Source organism: Gadus macrocephalus, chromosome 21 (genome assembly GCF_031168955.1).
Source record: "Gadus macrocephalus chromosome 21, ASM3116895v1".
NCBI classification, from domain to species: Eukaryota; Metazoa; Chordata; class Actinopteri; order Gadiformes; family Gadidae; genus Gadus; species Gadus macrocephalus.
The window spans coordinates 12886900-12899042 of record NC_082402.1 but is presented as its reverse complement, the minus strand read 5'-3'; the positions used below and the strand labels follow the sequence as shown (position 1 = coordinate 12899042).

The window sequence follows — 12143 nt, the reverse complement described above, 5'->3', positions numbered from 1 at the left end:
ATTTTAACATCTAGTGCCTAATTAAAAACAAATCAGATCACATCTTTGGTTTCATCTAATGACGAATTGAGGTCAATACATTGCTTTGAAGACTTGTTAAACAACTAACGAGTATTGTAACCACGTCAATTATTGCAACTACAGGCCCTTTCTTGACGGGGTTCACGATCAGTTTGACGTCATGTCGACAAGGAGACGTGGCAGGGGAGCGATTTAAATCGTCCACCCAATGCCCGAACGCCCATTATTTCTCACTAGGTAGAAAGAGACAGGAAGCCACGGAGGAATCCCTCACGAACACCCCGTTGACCCAGAACCATGGCTTCGAATAATGGCACAGTTGGAAAGTGGGAAGTGGTGAAGAAAGGAAAGAAAAACCCAAATTCGGGAGGAAAACCGGGTGATAAAAAATCCGGCGGTGGGGAGAGGAAAGTGTTGACCGAATCTAACCTATTCACTCGACGTAAGTGGACACGGCCCACCAGACAGTTAATTTGTGACCCACATAACCCGTTCTTAGCGATAGATTGTTGTTCGGACTACCGAGGGACGGGCAAAGCTCGTTTAACTCAACTGAACCGACGGTCGTTGTTCAGCGTGCGAGCCTTCCTTATTGTAACCGAAAAGCGACAGCCTAACTGTCAAGCTGACTAGCCTAGCTTAGCACGCTAGCGTAGCGCTCTTGAATGAGCTCTGCTAGTTGTCCGACGTGCCTGTCTTCGCCGAGCCGAGCTTTTCATCCACAACCTTAAAGATCGGAATCCTATGACATTGGTAATAAGCCGTTAATACAAATGTATCATCACGGGTAACGCTTATGGTCGGTATATTGTTGTGGTTAGCTATTGTTCAGCAACTATCTGTCGGTCTGTCCAAGCCTCGTCAGATGTAACCGATACAACGTCATCGCGGCGAGTAATTGGCTACATTTCGGGAATCATGCTAACATACTTGTAACGAAATAGTATATCCCTTTCTCTGCTATGTCTTAGTTTTTTTTTCACTAATAATTTGTATGTATGTTAATATGTTTGTTTTTTATATAAGTTACGCCCAGTGGTGCCTTTGCAACTCTAATGGCTGTTGATCCATTTTATGGCAGCTGTCACTGGTGCTGAGTCTGCGTTTTGATATCATGATAATCCCCAGAAAATGGATGTTGGTTAGCCGTTCATCCTCAATAGATGCTAAATATATAGCTAGGTAGCATGCCTAATGTATGACTATGAGCTAACTGGGATGTCTTTTACTAAACATTAAACTTTTACTAAATTCTTGTATTTACTTATCTATTTTGGAAGGTCAGTATGTAAAAGCACACATTTATGTATACCATGTCCGAAATTGTTCTTTAATGGCCTCAATGCGATAACATCAACGTCATCAAAGGGAGGGTATTGTAGAGATGAACATGCATGCATTTCCAATCTGCATTGAAAGTTATGCAAACCTCAACCATACCACGTGTAAAGATAGCATCGTCACTTTTGATATGGATCACGACACTAGACTGCTTGTTGTTTGCTCGCTTCTGTTATCAGTGATTACGCAAGGACAAAGTCTATCTGAATTTAAAAATAGTAACAGTCAGTGTCAGTGCCGTCAGTATGTAAAATCCTGCAGAAAAGGAAAATGTATGAGAATACTTTATGTTTTTTATGTAAATACTCAATGTAAATTTGGGCTTCCCACTGGTTTGTAGTGTGCATTCCTTTGCATCCACCCTTGCACGGCCCATCAGCCTGACTGATAAGGTCAGAACATTTTACCTAAAAAAATATCAAAAACATGCTGACTGCAGTATACAAAACAATAATCACGCAGGGTGAATAGTCTAGCATACTGCCATAGTTTTCCAACTCATGTCTTCTTTATCATCTGGTTTATTGTGAATTGTATCTTCTCTGAGGCACCACTACTATAGTAGTTTCACATTCACATACTCCACTGTATGGCAACAACACTGTATAATTATCCTTAAGCAACTGGTTGCACCTGTCAGTGTGCAGGAGCAGGTGTACGCGACCACTGTGAGGTTGTTGACATTATAAATAGAGTTGAATCTGCTTCAGAAGCTCAAACTCCTGCAGGCTTTCCCATGTTTTGGCAGTTCTTAAAATGCTACTGTTGCTTCACTGTACTGTGTAAATTGTATAATAGTGCTTAGGGGAGCTTGAGGGGTTGTGGGAGTTGCAGTCTGAAAGCACTGGTGGTCAGATTATTCTTTATTCCATCAGTGCACGACTGCACTGCTCACTAGAGTCCCTAATCGACTGCTGCTTACCGTTGGCTTTACCTTTCAGCGCCCCCGATCATCTCTGAGACCCTGTACGATAACTTTGAGAAGATGGCCAAGAAACAGAACAAGGAACAGATGCCTCCGCCGACCGCAGAGTCCCAGAACAAGAAGCCTCCCATGAGCAAGCCCAGCAAGAAGGCCAGTCCGCTGAACAGCCCCCAGCCGACCTCTGCGCACAAGAACCTGGAGGCCGCCTTCAAAACGGTGAGTCATGCATTATTGGCGGGATTACTAAGGGCTGGAATTCTCCATAAAACTGATCTAAAATGATCTTTTGCAGAATCCTTGCTCTAAACATAGATGTTGGTTATTTATTTGTACCCAGCCAGAGGGGCCGCACTGCCTCATGAAGTATCACATGCCTCATCGAAGTTCTGCTTCTGCATAATGGCCATCCTGTTTCGCATTGTTGACCTTTGTTCACTCAGCTCACCCTCTTATTTGCTCTGGGCCCTTCTTGCTGTCCGTCTCTGCTCCATTAGCTGGATGTCTCGGAGCTGAAACAGCAGCTGGGTCGCAGCCAGGCTCTCTTCCCAGAAAGCCCCTCGGTGTGGGTCAAGGACCTGGCCGGATACCTCAACCACAAGCTGAATGTGCCCGAGAGCGAGCCCACCCTCAGCAACTATGCCCATGGTCAGTCTCCCCAAAGTCGTCTTGGGGGAACCTGTTTTTAGATTAAGGTTTAATAACAGAAACCTTTCCATATCCTGGCATCTTAGTACATCATATTACCATCCCAGTTAGAAACATTGTACATTTGGGTTTTTCTCGTGCTCAAATAGGTTGAAGTTTTGCCTCAGGTGATTTCTTTTGTAATGCTAATTTACTCTGCTATGTTCCTTTTTTCGATTTTGTTTGCTTCCACAAACATTGTTCACTATTCCTGTGTTTGTGTTTGCAGACTACCCATACTGCCTCGCTGGAAAGGAGCTGAAGAGTGTGATGAACGGGCTCATCGGCCGCTGCAGCGATGACCTGCCGGACTTCTTTGACCACTGTGTTTCCACCATGCTCAGGGAGCTGGACAGACAACCAGGTAGAGGCTGATGCTCACCTGCAGTCTTATGCGTCTAGTGCTCCAGCGGTCAATCTCACACTGTTTCTCCCATGGGGTTTTCTTCACCTTCTCCCAGATGAGCCTTTGCATGGGTACCGAGTCTGCATCCAGGCAATCCTACAGGACAAGCCAAGAATAGCCACCCAAAGCCTGCCAGAGGTGCGTGTTTTATGTTGTTTGTGTGTGTGAATGTGTTGCTTGACTTAATTCTGTCTGGCGCTCTACCCTTGATCTGCCCCTTGTCCTTATCCCCGTCTACAACCATTTATATAACCTCCGTTACATGGTCAAGTTCCTGGGTAGAGCCTATAATCACAGTGCACTTCTCAAGGGCCCCCCGGGGGTTCTGTGTTCCGACGGGATTGTGTAATTGTGCCTGCCGTCAGCCCACGCACCATAATTTTCCTTTTGTATTTCAAATGTATGATTATCCTCACGTAACCACGAGAGCCCTTTTCCTCCCCCTCCCTCAGTACCTGGAGCTGCTCCGGTCGGTACAGAACCGCCCGGCCAAGTGTCTGACCATCATGTGGGCTCTGGGCCAGGCGGGCTTCTATGACCTCAGCCAGGGATTGCGAGGTGACTTTCCCCCTCCCCCCCCATCCCCCTTATACAGCTGCGAGTGACTAAAGCATGAGACACAAAAGCTTTGCAACATACAAGTGTGGATAGATTAAATGCAGACAATTCCTATGCAGGACAATCCTTATTATTGATTCAGTTTGGTGTCACACTGGCTTGTTCTGGGTTAGGTTATGGGTTAAAGAGGCCTGATGGACTCCAGCCTTCTGCAAGCTGCAATCAGAGGCTCCGCTACTGGAAGGGGCAATAAATAGCATTATGCTGGCTTTCAGGGTCTCAATACAGTCTTTAGCAAGCCTCCAGCGGGGAGGTGTGTGAATTGTGGTGGCTGATTATTTGATTAGAGGAAATAGGTGCATGTGGCTGCACCGTGCCTCAGGACAGATATCCTGTGTGCACATTGGCATGAGGATGTTCATGTGGCGGTTATTCTGATGTACCGTGTTTGTCACGCTTAGGAAAGATTATTACTCTTGTTGCTTTTTTTCTTGTGGAAGAAATGCCGGCAGGCTATTGCAGTAGGATCTTTTTTATTCTTGATATGTTTAATCTTGCCCTTTTTTTAATCTTAATCTCCCTTCCTTCGGTGTCTTCCTGTTGTTATCATGGGGGCGTGGGTTTTTAAGTGCTGCTTTAATAATGCATGGGCCAGTACCCGGAGGCTGTGGTGAAACGCATCCTCCTACACAGATGTCCTTCATGGTGATAATAACCATGTTATTTGTGTTTCAGTGTGGCTGGGCATTATGCTCCCTGTGCTCGGAGTCAAGTCGCTCTCCTCCTACGCCCTCGCCTATCTGCAGAGACTCCTCATGTAAGACTGTGTACTGTCTGTGTGTGTGTCGCCATTAATGCATTCCTGGAAAATACAGCAGTAGTATAACTTGAGTTGATAATGTGACGTGGTTCTATTCACTGCTGTGTTTATTGTCTGCAGGCTTCATGCAAACCTCACCAAGGGATTTGGAATCATGGGCCCTAAAGAGTTCTTCCCTTTGCTGGACTTCGCCTTCATGCCCAAGAACGCCTTGTCATCGAGGTGGGTACAACACAAACCCATCGATGCAAATCGTGGTTTGATTTGCATAGATGGCCTGAGGTGTGCGTGTCCTTTAGTTTATTTTGGGTGTTTATTTTGTGTGTTCATGTTGTGTCATCATCCTACTCTTGTTTTCCTACCCCAGCCTGCAGGACCAGCTGCGGCGCCTGTACCCACGCCTCAAGGTGCTGGCCTTCGGCGCCAAGCCAGAGAGCACGCTGCACACGTACCTGCCCTCCTTCCTGTCCAGGGCCACGCCCCACTGCCCCGACGACATGAAGAGAGAGGTAAGGGAGTCACCCACTCACTTAGTTACTTGCAAACTTACTTACTTGACACCAGAAACTGCTTCTATAGTTTTAGTGGTCACTCTGCTAACGTTGACGAGAGCTAATGTCTCTCTTTGTCCGTCTGTCCCTCTCCAGCTTCTGAGCAGTATGACAGAGTGCTTGTGCGTGGATGTGCAGTCTCTAGGCGTGTGGAGGCAGCTGTACACCAAACACCTACCCCAGTCCAGGTGAGTCAGATTTGGGTGAATGGAGTGTATAGAAACAGGCTCACACTATGTTGGATTATGTTGAGTCGCATTTTCGTTATTGTTGAGGTATAATAACTAGTGTGGTGTTCTTCTCTCAATCCTTCTGCAGCCTTCTCTTAAACCATTTGCTGAGGTCTTGGAAGGCTCTGCCACCAAAGGTAAATTATTTTCAGTCCAAAGAAAAGCTTCTATTGTTTAGAGAAATGTGTGGTTGGTTAGGGTGTTGACTGATCCATAATGGCTTTAGTGCTGCGCCGTGTTCCAATATCCATACTATCCGTACTTACTAGCCTAACTGTACGTTCACACCAAAAGCGGTAAAAGATGCAAAATCGCCAAATGGCTCAAAACGCAACGCTGTCCAAAATATTTACAGCTCATATCGCTCTTGCGTTTCCTCGCGTGTGTTTACTGGGACCCACGCCGACAAGAGACATCTACATTCCGATTGGCTGGAGGTCATTTATAGCTGAAACGCTACTAGCTCATTTGCATATAGTTGAGCTGTTTTCAACTCTCATTTACAGCTTTACAGCTTTAAACCTATCGCTCAAGCGTTTTATCGCTCCAATCGCTTTATCGCTCATGTCTAATAGAAAGTGAATGGGAAGTTATCGCTCAAAACGCTTTTGGTGTGAACGCACAGTAAGTTTGAGTACGTAGGGCGTTCCGATTCAGATCGGGGTGAAATAAGTGTACTGAAAGGACCCGGTTGGTGTACTCAAAACGGTCAAATCGTGAAGTGTGGATCGCCATACACTTTTCGTGCTCAACGGCAGCCATCTTAGCAACGTAGCGGAAGAGGGCGGAGCCAGGCTGAGCCAAAGTCGGCGGATTTTCCACATAGCCTGCATTAATAGTCATTTTGTAGTTTTTATAGCTTTTTATAGCAGCTAGGCGTAAAGAGTTCACCGTTCAAAGCGGGATGTTTATTGCGGGGGAGGCGGCGGCAGTCGTGATCGTAATTTCCGGTTAGTGCACCACGGAGTATTCGATTTGGAACAACACTGACATCTGAAAATTAGCGCACTTAGTGAGTGCGGATAGTGTACTTCGTTTAAGTGTACTCATGGAAGTATGGATATCGGAACACGGCACAAGACTTGGCATAAAAGCTAAATGACTAAATAGTCAAATTAAAATAAAATACTACTTTGTCAGTGATGAATACTGTTTAAGTAAACCTCATGGTCAGTGACTACTAGTGTGTAACTATTCAGTGGTATGGTTGTGTACTGTAAGTTTACTCCATAGTCAGTGATTACTAATGTTTGAATACACTACATAGTCATGGATGATGGTTGTATAGCTATACTCCATAGCCAGTGATTCCCAGTATGTAACTATTCAGTATTATGGTTGTGTTGCGTAGCTTCAGAGGAACCTCCAGGAGACCATCCAGTCGTTCCGGGTGACCAACGATGAGATGAGGGACACCATCGAATCCCAGGAGCTCCAGGATTGCAACGCACTGTGTCAAGTAAGCCTGCTGGAACCAGCTCTCAGTCTCTGATGGGTACTTTTAACGTACTTTTAACGCTATATATCTGTGGCCTTAGACTGATTTATAAATACAATGCAAGTATTAGCAATCAGTGTTTAATTGGGGCAAAAGGCAATGGCCGCAGAGTCAAGGTGAAGCCCTGCTGGGTTGGATCCCATCATGTTGTCATTGATTTTAGTCTCCCTAATCAGAATTTAATCCATGTCTAAAGTCGGATGGCAGACTTTCTGGGTCCACTGGTTCAATTTCCCTTTGCTTCATGTTTGTTCTGACCATTCATGTTAGCTGGAGGCAGGGATCGCCAAGCACGTAATTGGCCAGCACAAACCTGGCCAGTGTCTCTGGGTTCAAATCAACACATGTAGACGGACTAATGTAGAAGTACTTATTGAATTCCTCTGCTGAAGCTTCATCCACTGGCGTAAATGAGTTGGTATTCTTTGTTAAACCAGACACCAGGCATAACCAGGTGTCTGGTGTGCAGCCCTGGCTCTGTGCCGCCATTGACCTCTGAATGCATTGGGCTGACTGGTGTGTCTCCTGCGGTGTGGCAGAACCTGCAGGTGAAGATGCGTAGTGGTGGGTTCCCCTGGTCCAGGCTGCTCATGGTGCTGTTGGTGTTCGTCGCTGGCTTCATGGCTCAGGACATCCGGTCCCACGGCTCCTTCACAGGTTGGTGTCACTGTCCGCCGCACTGGGAGAGTCTCCGCGGTCCTCACTGATGCCCATGTACCCCGCTCACCTAGCGGCCATCTTTGTTCCCTCTTGGTTCTAAACGCTAGCTGGGGGCGGGGGGGCGGGGGGCAATAATATGCCTGCAGCATATTATTTATTATATGCTGCTTATCAATGCAGCATCCCAACATAAACAATCCATCATTGCATTGACGCATATAGGCATGCACAGCACTATGAAAATGATTTTTTTTTTTCAAAGACTCCACGACGGCGCGGTATTTACACAGCTCTGGGGTGGCTGGTGTGTCGCAGCAGGCATGGGGCAAGGTGACCGTCTATACCAAACAGGGCTTCAGGTAAACACCGGATATACATATTTGATATGCATTTTCACTGTGTTAACCCAACCACAAAGATGCATTATGTCAATTATATTTATCATATATATTGATCCTATTTGAATATAATGAGCACACTGGGATCTGTCATAATGCTCAACATTTATCAACAAGTTAGGTAATATAAAACAAAAGTCCATCATCATCATCATCATCACAAAACGTAATGCATGCGTGCGTTTGTGTGTTGTATCAGCTGGCTGGAGACGAACATGCCCTTCTACTACTCTGAGAGCGTGCGTGTGCTGGGGCCCCTGATGGAGCAGGGCCTGGAGAAGGCCAAGGCCGCGGCGGTCCTCATCGCCGAGAACACCAACCGCCTCGTCCTGTGGGTCGGGGAGAAGGCGCCCCTGCTGCTGGACTGGGTGAGGCCCCCTTCAGAACGCACCCTCTCGGTTCACCTTCAGCTCACCAGGTTTATGTCAGTCGATCGCATCGATCTCTAGCGTATCCGCTGAGTATCGGAAGGAAATGACGGAAAGGAAAAGGGTCAAAATCGAGGGCTGTCTGCAGAATCTTAAAGCAACGTTAAAGCGAAAAATAATATAAATATAATTGTTAGAAGATTAATAGGAATATGCTCAGAAGGCTTTTCTCCTTGCAGAATTATGTCTTTGCTTTTCTACTGACTGGTTTCAGCATGAGAGGCGAGAGTGTCACTCACCTATCTTATCGGATTGGCTGACGAATGGCGTCCCGGCCGAATGACTGATAGTCATTGCGAAACTCGAGGTTGAGCATCTGGATGGTCTCACAGGTCTACTGTCCTGTGGCCAGCCGATTATGCAATGTCGAGTGGCACAGAGGCAAAACGTTGTGTGTTTGTTGGTCCTCCCCCGGTGCAGGTGATCACCAACACACCAGACAGCGTGTTCCAGGCGCTGGCCTACCTGAAGGAGCTCCTGCTGCTCCTCTATCACGACGTCATCCTCCCTGCCCTGGCCTTCACAGCCCAGCTGCTGCAGCGCACCTGGAACGGCCTGCGGGACTCCTGCAAGTCAGTAACCCGGAATAAATCAATTCATATATACACGTACACACACACGTACACATATTAAGCCACGTAGACAGACAGACAGACCAGCTTATAAAGCAATCACATATTTTCATAGTGCTGTGTGAGAGAGTCCCTCGCATTGTTCAGAAAACCTCCCTTGCAGTAGTGCCTCTAAACAATGGTAACAATGAGTGCCGTTTTGTTGACTAAGTCCTGTATTTGTGTGTGCGTGTCCACACACAGCGGGGAGGTCTCGGTGTCGTGTCTACAGGGCCACGCCTTGTCCTTCACCAACTCCACCTGGCTCCTCCTCCAGCACACCACCTCCGCCATCAAGACCTGGGCCCAGGAGCTGCTGCCGCCTGCATGATGCACACACTCTGCCCTGCACACACGTACATAAACACACACAACCCCTCCCCCCCTTCAAAGGCATATGAAGACAAACTACGCCTGTCATTGGGGCTGCGTTATGCGCTCCTGATCTGAGCTGGTTGAACATGGAGGACCCCACCACGTCGGGGCGGAACAGACTTTCACTCTTTAATGACTTCTACTCTCTCCTTTTTTCTAATCCTGCATGCTATTTATAGTTGTTATTTTTTACCAGCTCTTTTCTTAATGTTTCGATGCGGAAGTCAATCCCCCCTCCTACCCATGGATTTTCTACACTTACATTTCCAGCCCGACCACACTTAACCTTGAGGCAATACATTTACACGGTGAAATTATATTTGTTCTTAGGTTCATTTCTACAAGAAGGAGAAAAAGTATTTATAGATATGGAGTGTGTGCTGTGTGATCGGTCGTGTGAGAGAGAACACATTGGAAAATACCATGTCTCCGTCCATCTGAAACATTTCTGTGTATGGATCTGGAGTCAAATGGTTGAGTCCAGAGTTTGGTCCCCTATACTTCATCTTGTATTCATCGATGGTTTTTATGTACGTGTGCCTGCGTTTGTGTGTGTGTGTGTGTGTGTGTGTGTGTGTGTGTGTGTGTGTGTGTGTGTGTATATGAGATGTAAAACAACCTTATCAACCCCCCATTGCATGGACTTCAAAGATGCAGATGATGAAATACTTTATTGAGCCAGAAGGAAGTAAGCGGCTGATTGCTGTTCACTGGACAGATGGTACGATATTCTTGTGGTTGTACGTTCATTTTCAAACCCTGTCTACCTGTCTTGAGTTGTGCTGTGACCCCTGGGCGAAGTTCAGAAAGGGTAATAGTGTACCATGTCTCTTTAACTGTACGACCTGTATTAAAATGTAGAATTAACCCTGTAGCTACTACTGCTAACTTCAATGAAACATAACGATAGTCCACACACTTCGCTCACTGGAAGCCAGGCATGAATGAGATCAGAAGAGCAGCGACTGTGAATTGTGTTGTCCAAAGTAAAGGCTGATGTTCTCTGTTTGTGTGTGTGTATAAACGTGTGTGTGCATGTTGACATGGGGTAATTCGTTTGCCCCATGATATCCTCATTCGAAAGTGTTAGATTATAATAACAGACTATTCTTCTACCTTGGGCTTTGGTGACATTACAATAGGTGGTGTCCTGCTGGTAAAACTGAGGGAACTAATTTCGTAACGCTCACCCCGAAGTAGAAAATGGAAGTTTAGAAGGACACGGCAATTTATGTTACATTTTAATGTAAATGATTTATAATAAAATATCAAACAAGTTTGTTTGAATGCAGCGTTTTGTCACAAGGCTCTCTCGATGCTGTTAACTCATCTTAATATACTTATTTCATGTTAAGGCTAAAATCACATTTTGATATTCATGCGAAACGCCTGTAAATCCAATCCGATTTTGGCTTGTCAATTATTTTCGTCAGCCTATGAGGGTTGGAGAGTGAGTTCCGTTAATAAGGACGCTCTATGACGCCACTACATGGCCGTCCCGAGGGGGGCCATAGGGATAATGCGATGCAGTGTGCTAAAGGCTACTCATTCAGGTGAGAAATAACTCGATGTCCATGTAAGTGTGCCTACAGTGGATAGCATGAGCTGCATTGATGGAAAGGTTGTCCAATGTCCATAAATGCGTGAGGAGGTATCCTAATGGATGTGATGTGGGGCCATATAGCATTCCTTACTATATGAGGTTCCCGAAAGGGGCCTTTCTGATGAAGTGCCCTCATATTACGCTCCCGAGAAAGTACGACAACGTGTCCTTGCAAAGCAGAGAAAGCAATCCAAATGAAGAAATCCACATGAGGTGCCCTGCTGTCTCTCCTTAAGTGGGTGCCGGGAGGACAGTCTGGGGAGCTGGAAAAATACTTTTAACATGTTTAAAGGTTTGCAGTTCCTTGTGGTTTTTTCATCATTGTTTTTGTGCCACAAACTCGATTTACTACCTTTAGCCACCTAATAGTTGTATGTATTTGTTGTTGAAATACTCATGTTGGATCGTTTTTGTCAGCGCCCCTTCGATAGCTCAGTTGGTAGAGCGGAGGACTGTAGTGGATACATGGGAATCCTTAGGTCACTGGTTCAATTCCGGTTCGAAGGAGGTTGAATTTTTTTGTATTGCTTTTTTAGACCAATTCTACACAGATATTCACATTCACTTCACATTCTTATATGTGGATCGATTTATTCATAATACAATTATTTGGACTTGAATTAGCTCGATAGTTTACTTAAATGTTAAGCTTGGCTCAGGGACGCGGGAAGTCAGTCCGAGGGGGGGGTGCTGAGAGAGAATCTATATAATGACGTCATAATAAATGCTGCGCAACATCCGTTGTTTACAGAGACAAGATGAGGGGTGACGTCACATTCATGGATCCGCTCTGATAAACACTCTACTGGTGTGTAAAAAGAGTTCTGCCAACTAGCCACTGTTATTCACAAACGTTAGCAAATAAACAATGTGGAAATTAGAGTCAACTCGGCTGATACTGGGCTGAATTTCACACACTAACAACATGCCGACAAGCTGTTGCGGTCCGGGATTATACACAGCGTTATAACAAGGATTCAGGAGGTTATTTCTAAAGGTTTACAAAGGAAAGTGACAATAATAGAAAGCCTTAA

The 12143-nt window shown here is 45.7% G+C and overlaps 1 protein-coding gene, 1 long non-coding RNA gene and 1 other non-coding gene across 4 annotated transcripts; 2 read left to right on the top strand and 1 right to left on the bottom strand.

Moving 5' to 3' along the window:
* The first annotated feature begins 210 nt into the window (after nucleotides 1–210).
* Nucleotides 211–10782, top strand: tmem214 (transmembrane protein 214). 2 transcript variants are annotated; one of them, XM_060041040.1, is made up of 17 exons: nucleotides 211–463; nucleotides 2304–2503; nucleotides 2782–2932; nucleotides 3201–3335; nucleotides 3433–3515; nucleotides 3830–3935; nucleotides 4671–4752; nucleotides 4876–4977; nucleotides 5123–5264; nucleotides 5403–5494; nucleotides 5625–5673; nucleotides 6888–6995; nucleotides 7574–7691; nucleotides 7957–8053; nucleotides 8292–8460; nucleotides 8941–9092; nucleotides 9336–10782. In XM_060041040.1, exons 1-17 carry the CDS (start codon nucleotides 319–321, stop codon nucleotides 9460–9462), a joined length of 2058 nt encoding a protein of 685 aa, XP_059897023.1. In that variant the 5' UTR covers nucleotides 211–318; the 3' UTR covers nucleotides 9463–10782. The 2 variants fall into 2 exon arrangements, with proteins under 2 accessions (XP_059897023.1, XP_059897025.1); XM_060041042.1 differs by lacking the exon at nucleotides 211–463 and adding an exon at nucleotides 547–774.
* LOC132449415 (uncharacterized) lies at nucleotides 7938–8944 on the bottom strand. Its single transcript, XR_009523572.1, has 2 exons — nucleotides 8760–8944; nucleotides 7938–8549 (listed from the first exon to the last, which is right to left on the bottom strand). It is a non-coding gene; the product is annotated as an uncharacterized LOC132449415 (long non-coding RNA).
* Nucleotides 10783–11530: 748 nt separating the features above from the next.
* On the top strand, nucleotides 11531–11616 carry trnay-gua (transfer RNA tyrosine (anticodon GUA)). Its single transcript is given in 2 exon segments — nucleotides 11531–11567; nucleotides 11581–11616. It is a non-coding gene; the product is annotated as a tRNA-Tyr (tRNA).
* The last annotated feature ends 527 nt before the right edge of the window (nucleotides 11617–12143 follow it).